We start from the raw sequence: 23399 nt of genomic DNA, 5'->3' as shown, positions 1-23399 counted from the left end.
ATCTACGTGTATTAATTGCTCTGACCTTACAATTTAGCAACTTAAAACTTGTTTGTTCACTCTAATCAGCAAGCACAAATCAGCAAGTTTTCAAGCCTTGACAAGTTATGGAAATTAATGACATCAGGAGCGGCCCTTTTCAGTTTTTCCTGACAATTCCCAAGATCGATGATAGAGCTAAGCAAAACATCAGCTCTAAGACTTCTGAGCTCAGGGTGTTTTCCCGAACATGTAGCTGTTACCCAAGGAACAAATCTAGATTTGCCACAAGCTCCCTGAGCTTTTTCTGATCGGCTGCACAGGTCCTGATGCACACCAAGGAGAACTCAGAATCAAGTGCTTGCACTGACTTTCTCTTGTGCCATACACTTTCGGAGTCACTCCAGACACTGAAAAGAAGGACACGTGAACTATTTTCCCAACCAGCTGCTCACAAGGATTATTGCTTTCATGGGTCATTAGACATTTTCCTGCCCTTTTTCACTGTTTTTGCTGTGGAGCGAGGATGGTAGTGCAGCACTTCCCAATTCATTATCAATTTCAGAAGAAAAATGACAGAGAAGAGGGAAAGAAGAAGAGCATAGGGGAATGCAAGTAGTTTTAGCACAGGATTCACCAAAATACACTGAGAAATGAGTGCCAAGCTCTTTCTCTCTTTCCTAAACACCATAAGGCAGCAGCACACCGAAGGAGGAGTTGGGTTTGATATTGGAAGGGCTGTAGCAGAGCTGGGAACTGTTTGCTTCCCTGGTTTTGGGTAAACATCCAAACATTTGTGTGACTAACAGGTCCTCATCATCAGATTTGTGTGCAAACTCCTATATAGCAACACATTTAGTCTGCATACACTCAGAGAGACATCTGCTGCTTTTATTTCCTCTCATAAACCAAAAAGATTTGGGACACAAACTACTTTCATTCTGATTTTTTTAAATAACTGGAATCTCATAATTGAAATTAGGTGAACATTGCCCCAGATAGGCAATCTAACCTCCAACTACATCTACAAAGGCTTCCTTACATGAAGAACAACAGAGCACAGTACTTCTCTGCAACAGGTTGGTCATTAATGCTGTGGCTGGGCACTTACTACTGTAGGAAAAAGAGGCAAGAAGTGGAAAGTGGCAACAGTAATTTCTGTTTAGTTTTGTTCTTCCCACTCCAATCTGTGATTATTATTTCTGGTCCTTTGTAAAGGGAAGAAAATCTACAAGTACAGACAAATACAGAAGAAAAGTGAAATGGGCCCAAACAGGCAGAACATTGACAAAACATCAGACAACAGTACTGTAAAGACTGTCAGAGCTGCATGGAGTTCTGTAGCATGTTTCACTGCTTTTACTAACTGGTAAAAACTGAATTTGAGGCCTGTTAGTCTCCTCACTAGCAGTAATTCCTTGCCAGCAGAACTACAATTAGACTCGAAAAATGCCCCCCTTTTTATTGTTAAAATGTGTAATAAACATCTGAGGCAAGAAGAATGTTAAGCCTCAAAAGAAACAAAATGTGTTTGAGGAAACAGATAACAGTCTGTGGGTAAAATAAACAACATAAGAAACAAAAATTAATTCCCTCATGTAAACTGGAGGAGGAAGAAATGATTTTGCCCGTAGATTCCCATGTTCTGACCTCTGCGTGAACTCCAAGTAACCAGTTTGCAGTTGCAAGCAGCAACAAGAATGGAAAATATACTCATTGAAAGACACTGAAGGGTCCCATTCCTTCCAACTTTTTGCTAAGCAGCTGAAGCAGAAGGTCAATTCAAGAAACACATTCACTGCCACTCACCTGAGCACATGGTGAGCTTGTTTGAGGAGCTCAATCAGCAGAAAACTTCTCTGCCAGTAGTTATCTAAATCAGCCTGACACAGGGTCAGGCACGGGCCAGCAGAGTGAACGAGAGCAGCGCACGTCACTGGGTGACTACAGGGAAGTAGATGGTCTGTAGATTGGCTCAGCTGTTTCTGCAAACATAAAGGAAAAAACTGCACCCGCTGCAGGAAGGCATGTCCTTTGTCCATCGGGCATCTCAAAAACATCACTATTACAACCCACTCATTCCTCACCTACCTGCCTTCCTTTTCTTCTTCTGCCTATGTAACGCAGCTGAAGGCCAGAAGCAGGGCAAGTGCTTGCCTGAAGTCACGCAGATCCAGTCACTGAGTTCCTCTTGCCATAGCTACTAGTGTACACTACTTCTAGATGTGTAGATATGCGTTTAGAAGGATCGTTTACAAAAGTGCTGTTTTCCAGCTACGTGAGTGAAAACAACTCAGTTTATTGTCATCAGTACTGTGATGCACAAGGCATTTCTGGAAGGACTGCCCTCACTCACAAAGCAGGAACAAATAATCCCTCAGCCAGCACCATCAATTGAAATGAGTAAACCAGTTGGGACTCACATGATGGAAAATGTCGTATTTGATAACCTATACCACTCTTTCATAGAGCTCGGTAGAGTTTTATTCACAACAGAAGCAGTACCACACGTTCCTCAAGTAAGTGTCATAAATACAGCACAAATCAACTTCTACAAATAACTTGGTTTTAAATAAACTGCCCTCCTTCCTGTGGACAGTAATATTAGCAGAGGTGACAAGCAGAGCAGCTCAGAACAGCAGAACTTGAAGAAGGCAGGAGGAAACTCAGCAACCTTTATTTTGCCCTGCAATGCAAATTAGACATCTGTACTTCAGTAACACCCAGAAACAGCACCTAGGGCACCTTTCTGCTGAGAACTCTGCCCACAACTGGCAAAAACACTCCCACCCACTGCCCTTGCCATCTAACTTCAGTAATGCAGCGAGGTTTGCAAAGGATCTCCCCCTTTCCCACAGAGGAAAGCAATCATTCTATTTCCTGCAACACTTATTCAAAAGATGAATCTATAGCAATCACTGGACACAAATCATTTGGGGTCCACCAAGGGCTTGGAGAGGAATTCGCTATTGTGTGTATGGAAGATGCAAAAGCCCCAAAGACAAGGTGAGGTCATTTACCTTTCCCTGCTTTACAGGTCATTTCCAAACTGCTGGTTGGTAAGGAGACTTAAGAAAGTTGCTAAGATTCAATAGATCAAGCTCAAGAATTAAAGAAAACCCAGTTTCGCAAGAAGAAAAAATTAAGTCACATGCAGAAGTGCAAAGCTAGCAGCAAAGGGAAGAAAAAAAAAAAAAAAGAAAACCAGCAACTCATTTCCTTTAGCACAGAAAAGGAACAGGCAAGTGAGTTGTCAGAAGAGCCAAGAATTCTACTTCCTACTGTCATTAACCAAATGATGTAAGAGCACACTTCCCCAGACAACCAGACCCATAGTCTTCCATTGGAAAGGCAGGAAATGTCACCTGGGGCAGGTAGAGGCACTGAAAATAGAAACATAAATTATAAGAGGAAGGGCACAGTAGTAGTTAAAGCAGGGAAGAAGGAAAAAAAAAAAAAAGGAAAGGAGAAATAACCATACTGGATCCCTTCATAGATCTATGAGCAATTCTAGGAAATGGTAAATGTGCTCAATGCAGTCAGTCAAAAACAAGGTGTTCTTTCTAGAGGGAGAATATGTAGAAGAAAAGCTCAATGTGCCAAACAAATCATACTACTGAAATCTTTATTCCAGCATATTCTTAAAGTTCCCTCCATTGATAGAGGGAAAACACACAAGATAACACCCTGGTCATTGAACTCAGTATGAACAGAATTATAGCTTAGAAGCCGCACAAACAATTGGGATTTTTTTCTTCTCATTTTAACCTGCTAAAATATTTTCATAGAATCACAGAATCAATTGAGCTGGAAGAGACCCTTCAAAGGCCGTCTGGTTCACCTATACTAGATCAGGTGCTCAGAGCCCCATCCAGCCTAACCTGAACATCTCCAGGGATGGGGCAACCACCTCCTCTCTGGAAAACCTGTGTCAGTGACTCATCACCTTTATTGTATAAATCATCTTCCTTATGTCCAATCTAAAAGCCCCCTCTTTTAGCTTGAAACCACTTCCCTTTGTCCTGTCACAACAGTCCCTGATAAAGAGTCTGTTCCCTTCTTTCTTACATCCTCCTTTTAGATACTGAAAAGGACAGCGTGTTCATATTTGATGCTCTAGAAAGAGTTCCAACTTTACAGATGTATCTGGCTGTTTCCTACAGTATTTTCTTCCTTCTCTGCTTAGTGCCTGACATATGCAACACGAGTGCAGACCAAATGTGACCCTGACTTGGCCCAAAGTGCTGCCAATAAGCTCCAGGAGAAGGATGTAGATGGTGGTGGGTTTTTGGTTGGTTTTTTTTTGTTTTTTTTTTTGTTTTTTTTTTTTGTTTTTTTTCTGTTTGGCTTGTTGGTTGGCTTTGTTTTTTAAGGAACTTTGAGTAATCATCATGCTAGAAGCCACAACACTATAAAAGCAACATTAAAAAAAAAAAAAAAGAACAGCTGCTATTTGACTTCTTCACATCTGCTGGATTAGGTGGTAGAGAAATTTATGTGAAGTTACTGCTTAAACAGTATCCAAAAGAACCCCAAACACACGACTCCAAGTGATAACTTAACCTCCAGAAGCTGTAACTGTTCTGAGAGAGATCCAAAACTTCTGTGAAAACATGAAGACAAATTACAGCAGTCACTGGTAAGTTCATCTCTCTTTCTGTATAAATGTTTGCACTAAACCAGCTTCTCAAGATTGGAGGTGGAAAATTGAAATGGAAAAGTGAAATAGAGAAGAATTTCTGAGTGGATATTCATATATTTAAAAGGAAGGAAAGATGACTGAACATTCATAAACTACATTGAAATACTGAAAGCTAGATAATATACTCCATGCTGAACTAATACTTTGAACAGGATATGCCTTACTCTGCAGCTTAGGTTTTTCCTTACAAACTTTCATATCTTAACATTTAAAGACAACTAAGGAACAGATTTAACTCGCTCAACAATTGCAGATCTCAGAGTAAATAAGCAGCTCTGCTAAAGACCAAGGGAAAGGAGAGGTAAGAGCCATTAACCCACTGTTAGCGTTGGTGAGGGGTAAAAGAAGGAAAGGAGAAGTTCACCTCAAAGGCTTGAGAATTTAGCATAGTGGCTTCTTGCTGTCATTTTTAACAGGAAACCAGTATTAGGTGATACCCACACAGGTTGCACAATCTAGCCCAGGATGTTCTACAGTGAGTTAATCACAACACAAAGCCTCCAAATTCAGCATAATCTTACATCTGTGTGCTTGGCACATCATGAGCTTTTCAGTGGCTCACACTGTGTGTACTCACTGAAATCCCTGGTTATTAATTCACAGTGCAGGACAGGTGCTACCTTCACAGACATTAGGAATGGAGCCAGTTGGTTATTCGTGGGCAACACTGTGGGCTGTCAGGAACTTCTGTTTAATGAGTAACAGCCTCTCCTCCCGCTCTCCAAAAAGAAAAGCAAACACAAGGTAAGGTCACTGTTTCCTGATTACCCTGTGGATCTTCTAGTTACATATTAGCTTTCATGCATATTAACAAAACAATAAAAGCAGCAGCAGCAGAAACTGGGTTGTTTCCCTACCCATACCAAGAAGGAAATGAATAAAAGGCTAGATTTAAGACAGCCAAAACTGCTTGTGGGAGATGCATCTTCCCACAGTCAACAGCAGTCCAGCCCAATCCCATTAAGCTGCAGGCTCAATGACTGATCCTTACTAATGTGATGGGCCACAGACATGCCAAACATACAGTCCCTGAGCCTAAGTTTTAACTGAAATTCCCGTTCTGTTAGGTAGCCAGATGCAACACATCAAGGCAGTTACAAAAGCGTAAAAGGAAACTTACATGAGGAAAAACAAAAAGTACTGCTGACCATCCACTCCGAAAACTTCATAGCTGAAATTCCTGCCATGTCTGCTTGAGGAGGGATTACGAAAAAGATAAACAAAACAAAAACCAAACACACACCACACAACGTGGGTTAGCTGTAAAGTCAAGCACCTGACCTACAGAAGTATTCTTATCTTTTTGTAATGCAACTCTCTACATCCAAAGCAAGATCTCAAAAGCAGGTTTAGGACAGACCTGGCCAATGCAGTCTCTGACATCCGACAGATTGACTTCAACAGCTCTCAGGGTTTAGATTTTGCCCCAGGCAGTAAGCAAGGCTCTGTGCCAGCTCAGGGGAAAGGCTGGGAGCAGCACCCCAGGCACAGAGCCAGCTGAAGAAGAGCAACATGGCCCTGAGCTGCTGACACTGGGGGTGCAGCACCTTCTGTAGGATGGTACTGAGCCAGCATCCACCTGAGGAAGGTGCCAGCATCACTGCCAGCCAACACCACGACAGCAATCAGTCAAAACCACAGCAGGTGCCAGACTCTCTTTCCATAAAAGAGTTAGCTTTCTATTAGCAGTGAAAGATGAAAAAAAATAGGCCTATGCTGCACAACCCTGGCTGTCATGGCCCCCTAAAATGATGCACAGTCTGTGAAACACAAACTAAAATGGACAAAGCAATGGACCCTTCAATCCCCTTAATTCAATTCTCTCCTTTAAGGCAGTGCACTGTTAGTACCCTAGCAATGAGACTAACACTGAAGTTTTTCAGCTTGATGGTAAAATCATGTAGTGTCCATCCATCTCCAATAATAGCAATATTGAGACAATGAACTCTATTGAGGCATCTAATAAGGCAGATAGTCATTTGCATAGTACATTTTCTGTGACTCTCTGTAATACAGCATCTCAAAGGCTCAATTCAGACTATTCTCCTTTCCCACAGACGTCAAAAAAAAAAGGAAAAAAAAAGGATTCTTTACCAGAAAAAGTAACAATGACCCTTCCCATAATAGGAGAAAGCACAAGATGGGGTTTTCCTGCCTATGATGGGTGCACACTGCTGTCTGTATTTTTATTTGGTTGTGTGGGCTTTTTCCATTTATATAAAAATATACACTCTTCATCTCTGTTGTGGATTGAAAGCTCAGAAATACCTTTCTGATTTTGCTCTAACAGGCTTCCAAGTAGGAAGCACTTTGAGATTTCCACCCACCAGACAATTTCATCTTTAATTCCTGCACTGCAGTCTTCTCCTTTCATCTCTGCACATACCCCTCCTGCATAACTCACTGAATTATTACTTGCTGGGCAAATTGGGATATACCACAGCCCTGGCAATGCACTAGCCTGCACGTGAGCCCTGAGTTTTAGGATAGGCTCTGCAGCACGGGTAAGCTTGCCAAGTCACTTCCCCTCCATCAGACAGCCTTGAAACAATGCACACACACACACACGTGGCTTATGTTGTGCCTCACAGTTCAGCTCCAATAACATCTCCAAGTGCTGCTGTAGAAAAGCTGCAATGACCACGATCAAGATGAAGAGGAGGAAGGAAATAAAGCACCTATATGAGTCCCAGAGGTAACTAAGCTACCTTGAACTACATAGGCTGTGCATACACTTGGTGTCATTGCTCACCACCCTGATTCCTGACATTTGACTGCAAACCCCAGCCCTCTGCAGCCAGCATGGGCAACCATGACTTGGGCTCTGTGGAAATGAAACTAGTTGGTATTTTTGATCAGTGGGAAGGGGAGGGCGAGCTGCCACAGCACAGCCCCAGTGAGGGATGGCGTTGCACTCTTTGTCCAAGTTTCTGATTTTATCAGATTATGCCACAGTGTTAACATTGTTTATGGCCCTATTTTGTGTCTGTGAATCATCCCCTCCCAGAGACTCTTCCTCCGCCCGTTTATAAATAGCAGCACACACAGAACAGAGCCTGTGAAGCACAGGAGACTTGCCGAAACAAAATAACGCGCATCAAACTGACAATCTTCCTAAAGCCTTCCTCATTTATTTATAGCTCTGGCCAGACAGACAGATTCCCACATTTTATAAACCCTGTAGGTCACCATCTCCATTGCTCACTCACAAACAATTCTGCTAAGAACAAATTCCCTCTGGTTACAAGTGAACTTCCCCGGCACACTGCTGCTTGGCACGGGCCTTCTGGAAAGAAAGATTTTTAAATAAGCAACATTATGTATTTTTGTATGTATTAGGAAGCAAACTCATAACTAGCCCAAAAGAAAGATGACGTTATAGCAAAGCAGATGCACAACCAGAAGGCACAGAGAGCAGTTCGAAGGCAGACAACACCTTGCTCAGCCAACACATCGCCCAATGAGCTCCAACAGCAGCCTCCCTATGCTTGCAGCCCCAGTGACCGGGCAAGCACACCAGCACTGGCAAAGCTGGGACTGGAAAAGCCTCTGGTGTTCACACTGCCAGCAGAGATGTGGGTAGACAGGGAGTACATGAACATCTCCTACCCAGGTCCACTGAGCAGAGACAGAAGACTCAGAGAAATAGCACTGCCATTCTCCACGGATAAAATTCCTGCTAAAGTGCTTAACGTGAACGCAATCCAGCACTTCTCCATTTAATTTACCATTTTTTCACCCCTGCAATTAATCACACAGTTATTTGTCAGACTAATCTTTCCTTAATCAGCTGTAGAAGTTAAAACCTGTTATAACAAGGTTCCTCTTTAAACACAAAGGACAAGTAAAACAATTGAAATGTGTATTTTGGGAACAGTTAAATGTATTATTATTATTATGGTTCTTTTCTGTTATTTCACAGACCCAACAAATAAAAAATACTTCTTTATAATCTGAATTCAGAAAGGAAAATCCCAGTGCCTGAGAAACATCACCTTAGGGTTGGACATGTTTTAAGCCAAGTACATCTTTTTATTTTTCCCCCCCTTTTTCTTTTTTTTAATTCTCCTACAGCTTATCTCAGCACACAGTTCCTTTTCCTTTAGCCTCTCTCAAACAACAGTCAATACTTAACAAATAACACTAAATACTAACCTGAATGACTTCACACTAAGGGCTCATTTCTTGGCAGTCAAACACGTGTATATATGATCACACAGATATACACACACACCCTTGAACTGATTGTACCAAAAATCACTTTCAAGCAGAACAATAAAAGAAGAGTAGGGTTCTCCTACAATTAGACAGCAGCACAAACTCAGCACACTCCAGCTATATTGTCACAGCCCCCTGTTCTCCAGTGCTTCGTTCTCTACTCTTATGAAGAGACACATTCCCAGAGGGCTCAGTAATGTTGATCTCCATTATCACTCTAAAATACTGACCGAAGGAATTGCTGAAGTAATATTTAACCTACCATTTGAAGAATGCATTTGTAGTCACGCTTTATGGCTTCTCTGACCAGCACACAGTGGACTCTGAGATCATGAAACAGAACTGCATCACAACAACAATGGGAATTTCACACAAAAAGTCTAGCGGACACAAAGAGGGAAACAAATCAGGGAGGAGAAACAAATTCAATTAGAGCTGGCTGCAAAGTAAGGCATACGGTCCACAGCCATTTTTGCTTTCAATTAGATCACCCTCCTCAGCAAGTTAAATAAACACCAATTTAACCATATATATAAAAAAATATAAAGACAAGCTCAAGAGAAAATCTGGACAGAAGCTGAGCTATACACCACATGCACTTACAATCCAAGCTCTGCAACAACATTATTCTGTCACAAGCACGAGCACTTCTTCCACCTCTTCACCATGGCACGTAACCATCCATCACCTCCACATCGCTAAAACCTGCTCCACCCACAGAACTCAAACCTGATTTGAGGTGTGGGCAGGAGAGGACAGAGAGAGAGAGGTGTAAAGAACAGGACTGACTCTCAGGAACAGCCTTTTTAAAAAGATGTAATAGTGAAGTTTCATCTTGACAAAAATACTAAAATAAAACTGTTATGTTTCTACCATCTTTAACAAGGTACAGTGTAAAAGATGAAGGCCACTGGGGAAGGATTTGCAATCAACATGACTCACTCGTTGCACTTGGAAAGACACAAGGAAGACATAGGAGAAATGAGTGTTTCGTTTGGAAACCAGCTTACCGCTACATGACCATCTGTACCTGCATGAAGAAAACTCAAAAATCTTACAGAATGGCTCCAGATTCCACTTCCTTTAAGCCTTAATAGGGTTATCAGGCCCAGATAACAGGATTTAAAGAGAAAGGATCTGAATTATGGGATGTGGCAGGGCACCAGTAGGGCTTGGCTTCACCAAGCTTCCACTGAGCTGCAAACATCTCTTAACTGGACCAGCCTGGTGCTTTACCTCAGTTTGAAAGCTGCTTTAAAACAAAAGCAGGGGCCCTGCTTCTTGGCAAAGCCATACTAGGGGAGCTGCACAGAGATATCTTGCATCTTTATCACAGATTGCATCCTGGCAGGCTGATGCTTCCCCAGCAATTCCCTCTGATGAGAGGGCTAGCACTGAGCAAAGGCAGGGAAGTGGGGCTGAAAGAGAGTAGCGTAAGCCCTGTGCCCTGCCACCACCCTTTGGAAGGGTACCGATTAAAGCTAAATAGGCAGCTTGAATTCTTTCTCTAACCTTTGTGCCAGGTTTTGCTGCCACAGAAGCATTCCCTAAATGCAGATTGTGTTCACGTTTAGATGAATGCTTAAAAACAACACAAATTCAGGTATCTTAGAACAGACTGCCTACATATGCATTGCCACAACAATAAGCAAGGTTACCCCACTCTTTGCTGGGAGATTTTGACTGCCAGCAGCTACTGATCACCACCAACATGTTATAATAAGCAGCACACGACTTGTGGGGTTCTGCTACGTGAGGTTACAAGTTCAGCATTAGCTTCCTAGAAATGCTTCCTACCAGTTTTAAGAAGTATCCAAATTACAGGCAATAGTGTCATATTATCACAGCTGTCAACAGCGCCAAGGGCTGTGGGTGGGGGTTGAATTTTACCTCTCTCTTATTTCAGGAAGGGATGTCTCATCGCAACAGGAACTAATTAAAAAGAAGGGGAGGACTGGACAGTTTATTTCAGAAATGAATACGGTTCAGCTCTCTGTAATGAAACGGCACATACTTGGGCACTGCTTCAACAGCTGATGCACGCTGTTAACTTACGCAGGCTCCTGAAGTCCTGCTCCTCGTGGCCGCTCTGTGTTTACTCATCATCCTCCCCCAGCAACCTACTTCCTCTTCTTCAGAAACTTCTGTCTCTGCTCTTGGTTTCTTCAAGATAGCCATGTCGAAATAGTGCTAATGCCCAAACTCAATTAGCTTCCCATACACTTCCTTTTGCGTCCTCAGCTGTGCCCACACCTGGTTCTCATTTTGCTCCCTTCAATGCATTTAAACAGGGATAGGAACATCTCAAGCCAGAGACTTGCAAACATCACCCAATTCCTACAAACCACAGACTGGTTATAGTGCTGCAGGACACCCGTAAACAAACCGTGGGTTTTCTTCCTCAGCAAAGAGAAGCATTGGCTGTGCCATCAAAGGCAACAACTAGGTTTGTTTGTTATGTACAATGCACACAATTTGCAGCCAGAGCAGTCTGATGACAGCCACCAACATATTGATTTTCCCAGCATTTCAGTATAATGGGTGTTGGCTTTGCCCCCATTTCTCAACAGGATCTGACAGGCTTGCAGGTGCAGTTTGCTCCCCAGCTCCTCCGCTCCCCTTGCTGTCCCCGTTGCTCTGAGGAGCTGTTTCACAGCTCAGATTTGCTCCAAGACAGACTCAGCATCACAGGCCACTGAGCGCCTGCCAAGGTCCTATACTGTCTCAGTCACGCTCCCATCCCCTTTTCCAGGGCATCGAGTGGTTTACCACAGGCTGCTCTGTGTCTAGAGGTGAATGTCTATCTCACAGCACTAGAAAGCCTTTCCCATCTGCGCCTGCTGCAAGAAATGCCTCTCCTATCTACAAAGCCACAAGAATTAACCAATTCACTCGGAGAAGAATGGGACGAGACCCCACAACCCAGCTTTTGTCCGATTTATAACCCATTCATGACCAAAAGGGAATACTGTATTCGTAGGATGCAGGAAGTTGTGCAAGCGAAGATTTTTGTTTTCCTTCAGCTCTCATTTGTGACAGTTCATGGCAGAAGTGAACCCTGGCAGAGACAGATGCAGTGGGGTACTGTGCTCACTTCCTACATGCACCCAGCAGCTGAGAAAGATATATATTTTAAAGAAGTTATTGCCAGAGGTCCTAACACCACTGAGATCTTTTAGCACTACCTGTGAACACAACATCGACAACCTCCAAAACACAGCCAGCACAACCAGGGGGAGGAATGTGCAAAGAGAAGATACAATGAGCAGCAACTGGAGATTATGTCATGTGAAACCTTGCCTTGGTTTACAAAGGCACGGCTCAGAGAACCTGCCCCAAGAGCTTGGGTAGCTTGAACCCACACACGTGGGAGACTGTGAAACTCAATTTGGTAAACTGTCAGAGCACAGCTGGAAATCAGAGCCATTTCAGATGCTGGTAGTTTGCTCAGCTGGCAGAAGGAAAGGCACCGCATCATCTCTCACTTCCTTGCAGCCTGCAATGACAAGTTGCATTGTTCTGGAAGCATCCTGTCTACCCTCCAGGGCAGGTGAGCAGCTCCTCTGCCCTCAGACAAATGTAGACATCACACCCTACCACAAGTCCCAGAAGATCTCAGTCATTAACTCACAAACCTCTAGCAGGATTTCAGAAGTCCTACAACATCCCTGGGAAGTGGGAGCAGCAAATGTCTTGTTTCCATAGATCAAACATTAACAGGCTATTGCTCAAAACTGAAGTTTGGTTCTCTCTTATCTTTTCCACGTTGTTTCATATAAGGAGACACAATGTTCAGCTTACCAGGTTTTACTGCAAATCTCAGATGAACACAGCTGAAATGAAGCCATCTGAAGTCAGCAGTAACAAATACTGCACGTAGAAATGACTCTGAATGAACCTCAGCACATAAGATACTCAGTTTCTTCTCTACATCCCTTTTTTCTTTTCCAAGAGAATCTCAGATTTCATTTCTGCAGCCAGCTTTGCAGAAACAGGAGTGCAGGGCATCACCCCATCATTGGCAGCAACTGGTCTGTGGCAGCACTGAACACTGCAACTTACTATTCTTCTTATCTTTAAAAGGAGCTGAAAAATAAACAAGTAGTGACTGTGTCAGCTGCCCTGAGCAGTCCTAAGTGCAGGCACAGCAATAAGCACAGCACACACCCCTCACAGGTCAAACCATAAATGCAGTGCACAGAATTTCGTATCTAAGCATAACCTTACAGAGCACGGTAAAGGTTATGGGGAATGACCTTCTGCCTCATAACAGCACAGCGAGGGGCAGTGGGTTTGCTAGGATGGAGGGGAGGCTGCTTTGTGAATCACTCAGAACTTCCACCAGGGAGGCTGTGGATGCCCCATCCCTGGAGGCATTCAAGGCCAGGCTGGATGTGGCTCTGGGCAGCCTGGTCTGGTGGTTGGTGACCCTGCACATAGCAGGGGGGTTGAAACTGGATGATCATTGTGGTCCTTTTCAACCCAGGCTGTTCTATGATTCTATGATTCATTCTATGAAAGAGCAGTACCTTCCTGCAAGATAAAAAAAAAAAAAAACAACAAAACAGCACAAGTGAAAGGGACACTTAAAATGTATTTTAATTTTGTAGGCTGCTCAAACTTCTAGATATTTAGAAAAGAACTATTCTATATGCACTTTAGCAGTGAATTCCCAACCATAAGGACACCTAGGATGCATTTTACCAGGAGATTGCAGTGGTGAAGAGAGGAAAAGCTTGCTCCATAGTCAGTAATTGCCATCTCTGGCCTTCTGTTCACTCATCCTGCAGCGTATTCTTTTCCCAAAGAACCAGGAAATAGTTCAGCATTTAAAAGCATGAAGACTGAGTCAGAAGACAATAGTTAAATACCAGTTAAACCACATACCATAGGTCTGTCTTGTAGTAGTGGGAAATGAGTACCGCTTAAGGCGGTTCCAGATATTGCATCCACCTGCAAATATTTGCTGCTGGCTAGAGCTCAGCGCATACACTCTCACTAGCAGTGCCAGTACTTTCTGAAATACTGCAAGCAAGAAAGAAAAAGAAAGTCTGCCTAGTACAGAAAACAATAAACTAATTCTGTGCTATAATCATCAACAACATACATGGCCTGGTTGAGGAGACTTTTTAAAGCAGGCTATACGATTAAAAAGTTAGTTAACGATAACGACTTCTTTTTTTTCCCCCAAGCATTTTTAAGCTTTCATTTCACGAATACGGAACCTTGTTAGTAGCTGCTTTAATGATGATCTTTTACTTGGAGCGCAAAGCGGAGATCAGAACTCGCAGCGCCGCAGAGGCATCAGGCACGTGCTCAAAATAAAGGCACAGAAGCAATTACGCCTTCATTACATCGTCTCAAATCCACATAAAAATACCCCGTGTTAAAACATTCATATTTTACACCAGCTACCTTCCAGCAATAATGAAAAGCCAATTACAACTGGAGAAAGAGACGACGAGATACAAACACACTGACGCGACGCCGAAGGACACTGGCCATTAAAATCTTATAAAGGAATAGCTGAACACTTTAGAACAATATTTCATCTGTAATTGTTCAGCTGGAAAAGATGCCTTTTTGCAAATGGATTCAAAGCAAATTTTCTTTATACGTCGGCTGCTTAGCTTTTCTATTTCTAAATATCTCCCCCCAGTTTTAACATCTTCAAATGAAGTCCTTGATAAAAGGCACAGACAAAGGGATTTTTTTTAACAGAGACAAAGGAAAGCATTGTTGAGATTTATTAAATGCATACAATTACCTGTATTGTCACAGAGATGAAAGGACAAAGAGCCAACAGATCTAATTCCAGATCTTACACTTGTCCTTCTCCACAGTCATATTTTAAAATGGAACTCGAGTTAACACATTCATAATACCAGTGTGTACGAATGCTTTGCATGAACTTCAAAACAGTTTGTAATATTTTGATGCAGATGTGACAATATGAGTGGATCAATTAATTTATGACTGATAACTCAAAAGAACACATTCAATTTAACAGCACGCTTTCAGTTTGTTGAAAGGAGAATTTCAGAACTGGTTCAAAGTTCATTAGAAAAAAATAACCATCCTGTCTATTAGGCACTTAAATAAAAACACCTTCCCTGTTTTTCATCTCAGAAATATTTCCAGAAATTGGATGCTGAGAGGTGGATGGTTGGACTCGATGATCTTAGAGGTCTTTTCCAACCTTAGCGATGCTATGATTCTATGATTCAAACCGCAGAGTCCGAAAGAGGAAAGTATTTTGATTCTGCAGATAGTCATGTTGTCTATCTCATGCAACAGATCTCGGTCTCCTTTCTCCAGTGGTCAGATACATCCGTTGCACTCTGAGTCTAACTCATGTGCCTGCTGCATGGCAGCTAGAAAGGCTAGATCCTGACCTCAGCACTGTGCTGCTTATTTCCCCCTGGTGCCCAGCTGCGCAGAGCTACACTGCAGAGGTGAATTCCCCTCAGAAAGAATTATGCAAACTGAAATAAAGATGATGAACTTCCCCAAAGAAAGGCCTTTTTTTTGTTTGGGTGGTTTTTGTTTTGTTGAAGGTTAGGGACCGTGGGAGGAGAACTACATTAAACTATACATCTATAGAAAGGGAAACTCAGTTAATCAGGTACAGTCTGCTTTGCAAAAAGACACTGCACTGGTATCACGACCCGAAGCAATTATGTTATTTTGTATGGAGCTCTAAGCCTGCTACTGGAAGTGTCTGATCCTGCAAGGAGGCTGAAAGAAAACCAGGATTTAGAAAACTTAATTCACATATCAGAGAAGCCATATGCTGCCAATAATCCTCTACGTCTACATTCTGTTATAGATGGATGATTATACGGGCGGCATCAAGAAAACATGAGGATGCCTATGCTTGTTTTCACTGGAGAAAAATAATAAAAGCTAAATTTCATGTCCTAAAAGGATCCTGCCGATTTAACATCATTTTATTTCCTCTTTGATTATTTGTAAGTACACAAAGCTCCCACGGTACGAGCGAGAACAACTGAGCACAATCACAGGAGAAGGAAAACCCAGGCTGCCGTTAAACTTCCTTACTGACACAACACAATTTTGCATACGTAGATGTAATGCCTACCACAGGCACCCGTGTTTTTCCCCTCATGCTGGTTTTCTTCACAGCGTCACAGTTTAATGTTCAAAAGTGTGCTGAAACCTTGGCACACCCAACGCTGTGCAGGGCTGAGTCACACAGCTACGCTCTGCTATGGCAAAACCAACATGCACATCTTCCGCCTGCACTGCAGAGGGTAGAGAAAGCTCAGTGCTTTCTCAGCCAAAGCTATGTCTTGATGTCAAGAGGGCTGCCAGCACACCAAATGCTGTTTACATAGACTGGTGCGCCCCAACAGCCAGCTGTACCTTTCTTTGGCCCCAGCCCCCTGTCCCGTCACCTTGGTAGCAACCTCCTGTCTCACAGGGAGAGCAGAGCATTCCCAAACCGATCCTGGGCACCCACTTGCCCTTTGCTGGGCTCTGGTGAGGCACTGGAACAGGTTGCCCAAGGAGGCTGTGGATGCCCCATCCCAGGAGGCATCCAAGGCCAGGCTGGATGCGGCTCTGGGCAGCCTGGTCTGGTGGTTGGCGACCCTGCACATAGCAGGGGGTTGAAATTAGATGATCACTGTGGTCCTTTTCAACCCAGGCCATTCTATGATTCTATGATTCCAGGGACAGAGACTTTAGAAATCATAATTTGAAAGCGAAGACTCAAAATCAGGTATGCAGGTATAGATGTGCCCAGTAGTGACCTGCTCGTGTGTGTACCTAAGAAAATAAACATGGAAACGTATTAAAATGCTCTAAGCTAACAGAATCAAAGCGCGTGAGGAAATAATGAGAGCTCAGCTTAACCTGCACAGTAATGGGGAATGAAAAAACAAAAGTCACCCACATTCCTGTGAGAAGCACTCTCCACAGCCACCTCCCTCTGCAGAGACAAACCATCAGCAAACAAGCAAGAGCTGTGTTGGCATAACCTTGACCAGGGGTCTTCATAGATGTATGGATCGTCCCCTGTCTTACCACCCACCCATAATAACATGTCCTAAAACAACAAAAGATTCATCTCGATATGCAGCATAAAATAATCCCACTGAACCAATATGAGCAGAGGCACCAGAAGACACACTTGAAGCCCTTAGAACATGTTCCAAGCTATGTTTCCCAGTAACAGGAATGGGCTGACTTTTCACAAAAGCTGCCTTTCACAAATAACCCCTTTGTAGGCAGCAATCCTGATGAGGCTCGGCTCAACTTGCAACTCTTTGCAGGCTGGCAGGTAACAAAACCAACCTCTGAGAATATTGCCAAAAGGAAGTAAATAATTAATCTGAGAAGGCACCTCGTCACAGAATCATCTGTGTTTTAGATACAAATTATAAAATCCGAACAAGAAAAAGCTCTCAGACAGCTCTATCTCATCCCTCACCTGAGCAGAGGCAGCAGAGCTGCAGCACCTTCAGGCTCAGGTGAGAGCAACACACAGAGGCAGGACCAGATGCCACCCTCTCTCAAACAAGAGAGCTAAGAGACTGCATCTGTTTACCAGGATACAATAAACAGGCCACAATTTACAATAAAGCTTCAGACCAAAGGTCAGGTCTTTCCTTCATGATTTCATAGGCCTGGAAGCAAAAGTTTCTTACCTTTAGTGGGGGTGGAATTTCACATACATTATTCCTTATGCTCTGTCTCTGGCCCATATGGCACACAGTAAGAAGAAAACAGTACTACGGTATGCAGACAGCACTGTCCTGCACACCACAAAACCAAACCAATCAACCAAAAGACCACAAAGTCTTTCCAATAAAGAAAACAGAAAACCCCAACATTTTTTTTAAGAGATGCAACCAAAACATTGCATATGTTGAGAACTCATCAGTGACATTCTGGGCATTTCTTTTACTCATTTAGTTGGGCTAAAACCGTATGAGTCAGTTAGAAAAGGCAGAAGCATACCAAACAAATGGGAGGTAGAAGAAGACAAAGAAAGGGAAGAGGGAAACTCTTTGATGTGCTCCAGCACAGGGCTCATTCCAGATGCAGGCTTTAGTCTTCTTGCCCACAAACTGAGCACGGTTAAGAAAAGACCAGTTACAGCCCCCACAGGTCTGGTACCCCAGCAGGTGCCAGCTGGGGTTCCTACTTCTAGATCTAGCTGTAGTTACAATTTCCACTACTCTGAGGTGCAGATGAAAGCACAGTTTCTTTTTCTTTCTGTTACATATCTAATTTCTGCAGGTGGAGACAGAGGCCTTCTCACATGGCCCAGAGTATCTCAGTGGGAAAAGAGTGACAGTTGCACTACAGGTTTCTAATCACTACAGGTTCTTCTAATTGGCTGGTGGCAGTAGGAAAACAACCATAAAAACATTCAGTGAGGTTCCAAATACCAACAGCATCAGACTGCGACTGCTGCAGTTTTGTGTTGCCTGCCTTTTCGGCCACCAACTGCTCAGAAGATAACTAAATGAGCCATGACTTCATTGATCCAACTCTGTTTCGACCACATGTATGTGTCTGTCCTTTGCTGGATTGCAGTGCATCTGTTTTGTTCTTCTCTTCCTGCACATGCCTGATCACCTCCTTCCCCACACGTAGCTTTCTAATGTTCTGCATTAGCACACGCTCACCTACACTAACTTGCTGTATCCCATCACAATTGAAGTCCTCCTCTGCAGTCATCTCCTGCTGAAATCTAATTTCCTACTGATGACTCTATTTAAGGCAAGGATCTCTTTCTCTAGCAGTAGGCTCTTTCTGCTGAAGAAAAATCAGCTAGCTCCTCTTATCCTCGCAGTGACCTTCAATGATGTTCAGGGTACTATTTAGATTCAAATTTTGGAGTCTGACAAAAAGCAGTCACATCAGGCTAGCAACCAGCTGTGCAGCAACTGGCTGTTTCAATGGCTTTGCTCACAGAAAGAATTTTCTTTTAAATAAGCAAGGAAGCAAGGAAAAAAAAAAAAAAAAAGATTTGAGATGGGTTTCATGCCCAAAAACATCAAAATTCCTGGTTCCCAATTTCGTCGAAATGCTCATCCTATCATACACTGTAATTTTACTAGGAAGATGGAGGTGCACAAATTAAAATGGTATGGATTAGTAAAATCCAGCCTTACACAGTAAGCAACCAAAAAATTTGAAACAGTAGCAATTTTTCTCTCTCATGTTTAGTAGCTCCAACCAAAAAAATTTACATGCCATGAAAAACCTCAACAAAGACTGGCATGTAGCTCACATAATTGAGGAAGTACTAATAATAGCGTGGCTGTTTGCACAGACAACATTTCCACTGTGGGCCTGAATTCAGATCTCAAATATGCAGAAGATGATATTTTGCTGTGTGTGGCTGGCTGGAGACTAAAACCCAAGTACTGGAATCCAATTGAGTGTGCTGCAAGATGCAGGCACTGCGTATATCCAAGCCACGTGGAAAACAGCACCTTTATTGTGTACTACGGAAGGTGATCACTCTGTCTATTCTTGTTCTGAATGTACAGAAGATCTTGAAACAAAGCTATACTGTGGCATAGTACAAGAATGGAAGTGCATTTCAGCATCAACCATCAGTCACCACAGAAAACAACTTGTCCTGACAGATAAGTACATTTCCAAGCTCCTCTGACACAAGTGAGCACAGTTCACAGCCACGGCTTCTCATTCTGCTCTACACAGCCTGGCTCCAAACATGCTCAGGTCTCCAGACCAGGGATGCCCAGAGCTGTGTGCTAATGGTGGTAGTTAAAGGTTTTACTTTGGGAGTCTGTCCACAGCAGCAGGTAGGCAGCCTTACACTTCTCAAGCTTTACTCTTTTACTCTAAATGAGCCATAGGTAACATAGAATCATAGAATGCCCTGGGTTGAAAAGGACCACAATGATCTTCTGTTTCAACCCCCTGCTATGTGCAGGTCACCAACCACCAGACCAGGCTGCTCGGAGCCACATCCAGACTGGCCTTGAGTGCCTCCAGGGATGGGGCATAGATAAAACTATGACAAAATATTTGCTAAATGTTTTCATAAAGAGCACTTATTTTTAACATGTTTTTCTTTCATGCGATGACGATTACCTAGAACAATTGTACGAAACTAACAGGTAGATTTCCATCTAGGAGAAGAATCAACAAGGATGATTAACAACAACCAATATACAGCAGAAAGAAATGCTGATGTGCAACACATGCATAGCAAGTGCACATTTTAACACGATGGTGCTTCATTTAAATCCCTCAGCTGGAAATTTAGATCAGCAATTAAATCATAGTCCTATGCAATGGACTCATGCAGCATCACTGAGAGTTTCTGTGCAGGGAATATGCTGTAAGAACAGGCCGATGAGGCCTGCATAAAAGGTATTTATAATCCCAAACAAACAAAAAACAAAAATGCTGGAGCTTAAAAGTCTACTACTTTTGAGCAATGAATGTTATGTTGCCATATCACCAACAGGACCATTTTCAAATCACTAGCTCCCACAAAAGCAAAAGCAAGATACCTTTCTTTTGCTTTTAGTTTTAAGAAATTCCAACCTTGACCATTACTTTGTAACTTTTTAAGAAAGAAAAAAAATAGGGAAGATGCTTATCCTGGAGTATAAGACACCACAGAAAGATCATATGCCTGTCACACCACCAAGGAACTGCTGTGACACAGCCATTCCACAGCGCGGGACGTTTCCCGGCCCTCGCGTGCGTTGGGCTGACAATGCTGTCTGTGTTAGGAGTGCTGTCCCCTTATCAACCCACCGCTGTCATCTGAGGAAACGTGGAGGCCAGATCCAGCTGAGCCATCCGACTCGCTGCCTTTCCTCTCGTGGGCTGGCAGGGAGGCTGTAGACAAGGAGGAAGTTCTCAGTGGCAACGCGTGAAGCCTGCTCATGGCACATGCCTGACGGTCCCACCAGCTGCTGCCTTCCTCAGCCATCAGCTGGGTAACTCCCCAGGTAGCCCCAGGCCACGTCCCCACACCTGCACAAACAGCACACCATGAATGACATCAGCCAGCTCAGACATCTGTCTCAAGCTGTGCCAAGAACCCAACCACATGGAGAAAGACTATTCGCTATTAGATGCCATCCTGACTTTTAGAGAACAAAGCCGCATGAGCAGCACTTGGATGGAATGGGCAGCAAAACCAACCATGCATCGAGCAATCATTCTCTCCAAAGTTTTGTTCTGCACCCTTATTGTCAGCATTAATGGATTATATAAGTCTAACATGCATTTTTTCCACACAAGCCACCCCTCTCCCAGCTACAAGTGCCAGATTGAAATTAAGGTATTTCAAACAGGTGAGTGATTTTTCACAACCATGCCATCAGCAAGGACTTAGTTCCAAGCCTTAAGGGACTTTCCCCCCATCTCCCTCAGGAGACCAAGCAGTTGCTCCTGAGGATGAAAACTTCCTAAGGTGCTGACCAGCACCAAGAGGGCAGGTCTGGCAAGAAGACTCCTGGCACGAGCCTTCATGTTCACAGGTACATGCCTAACATCATAACCAAGGATGTTAAAACCTGTCGTCTTCAGCACTGTCAGACCACAGCAGGATTTCCAGGCTTGGTGCAACAGCAAATCAGAGATAGAACTACAGTGTTCCATCATCTAATACAGAGCAAGATGCTCGAGCTGAATGAAACACAAGGAGGAAGCAATGATTTAGGATACACACCATCTGTAATCCTGAACTGATACCAATGTGAGATTGGCAAAAAAATACCTAAAATAGAGCAGTGGTATCATCTTGTTCTGTGACTGTCAGGGTGGGACTGAAATATAAGCCGGGGGGGAACTGTCACCACACATTACCAAGCACTCTGGTTGGTACCCAACGTGCTCACGCTTCTGTACAAGAAGCTGTTGCAGCAAAGCAGCCCAGCCAACATTTCTGGAAGCAAAAGTTCAGTGATCCCTGAAACATCAGAGCTTGCAGCGGTCACAGTGCCAACATTAGAAAGTCATCAGCCGGGAAGAGTGCGGGGCAAAGGTCTGTGCCAAGCCGCAATGGGCCTGGCAAGGGACCACGACTCACATCACCAAAAGGTGCTGTTGGAAGAGAGGTCCGTGCGCGCTCCGGCACCGAGGGAGGAGGCCTGAAGCACAGCACCGTGCTGAGGGAGGCCTCGGACCGACCCGCAGCCCGACGCCGCCAGGTCCCCTCCTTCCGTGCCCCGGCACCATTTGTCTGCGGAATACCCCCAAATCACCGCCGAAAGCCACGGCCCAGCGGGCGACGCGCACCGCCGGCACGGAAGAAGAGCGAACGACATCGCTGATTAAGCAGCGGGCTCGCGACCGGAGCGGGCTGCGATACCGAGCGAGAGGACGGCAGCCGTCTCCCCGCCGTCCGTAACGCAGCCGCCGGCGAGGTGAGGCGAACGCCCGCAGCGCGCTCCGCCGGCTCCCGCCTCCTCCGCATCCCCGCCGGTGCCGGCGGGCGGCCGCCGCTCAGCGCGATGCCGGGCGGGGCTCGGACCCCGCCGGGAGGCCGCCGCCGGCCCCAGGTGAGCGCCGGCCCGCCCCGCGGCGCCCCCCAGCCTCTCCGCGGGCGGCCCCGGCGGGACAAAGCCCGAGCCGCCCGCACACCTGCCCGCCGGCCGCGGGCCTCTCCGCGGGGGCAGGTGCGGCGCTCGGGCTGCGCCCCGCCCGGACGGCCCCCGAGCCGCGGTCTCACCTCGGCGGGCAGCAGCAGCAGCAGCAGCAGCGGCGGCAGCAGCAGTGGGAAAGGCGGGAGCAGCGGCAGCCACCTCATGGTAGCGGAGATCGCTCCCCGCCGCGCGCACGGCCGCTCAGCCCGACGCCGCCTCCCCCGGAGACATGGCCGGACCGCGCGCCCCGCACCGCCCGGCGTCCCACCCTTGCGCCGCCCTCCCAGGCGGCGGCGGCGGCGGCGCGCCCTCCCCCAAGCGCTGCGCGGCCGAGGGCGGGGCCGGGAGCCGCCGCCGCCCGGGGGAAGCCCTGCGCGGGGCGGGCTGTGGGGGCGAGCGGGGCGGCCGGCGGCGGGAAGGGCCGCCTCCCCGCGGCCTAAACGCCCCTCCTCCCGGCATCCCATACCGCTGCGGGACTGACGGACCCCTCCGAAAGCTGTCCGCGTCCTGTCCGCGCGCTGAGCCCCGTCACTCGGTTATCACCGCCGTTACTGCCCGGGCTTCTTGTGCTGTTCATTCATTTCAGATGAGGGAAGGCGGGAGGCGAGGACAGTTCACGTCGCGTACCTTTGATTATGGGAACGCTGTCTTTATTTCCTCACAAGTTTGGAGTTGATGCCGGGGCAGGACATACCTTCATACCCATAAGACTAGGGGGAAATAGCCAATTATTTGTAAAATCGTCGGGGCACGCTCAAGTAAGGAAATAAGCACTATATGCGATCCATTCATAAAGCGTCTTATCTATCCCATCCATTCAGCACAAGGCACCTGGGAATTACCGTCTGGCTGACGACTCTTCTGATGAACCACACAGCTGCCAGAAG

At 45.0% G+C, this 23399-nt stretch overlaps 1 protein-coding gene across 1 annotated transcript in view; it reads right to left on the bottom strand.

The window, feature by feature from the left end:
• The window catches only part of PTPRJ (protein tyrosine phosphatase receptor type J), a gene marked incomplete at both ends in the record, with an annotated part of 67636 nt that extends 44960 nt beyond the window's left edge, over nt 1-22676 (bottom strand). The window contains one exon of the mRNA XM_079537407.1: nt 22599-22676. Within this exon, the coding sequence (XP_079393533.1) occupies nt 22599-22676 (78 nt within the window). The remainder of the gene's footprint in view (nt 1-22598) is intronic.
• Nucleotides 22677-23399: the final 723 nt, after the last annotated feature.

The sequence above is a fragment of the Tetrao urogallus genome (genome assembly GCF_951394365.1).
Source record: "Tetrao urogallus genome assembly, chromosome: 6".
Lineage (NCBI taxonomy): Eukaryota > Metazoa > Chordata > Aves > Galliformes > Phasianidae > Tetrao > Tetrao urogallus.
This window is presented reverse-complemented; position numbering and strand designations above follow the sequence as displayed.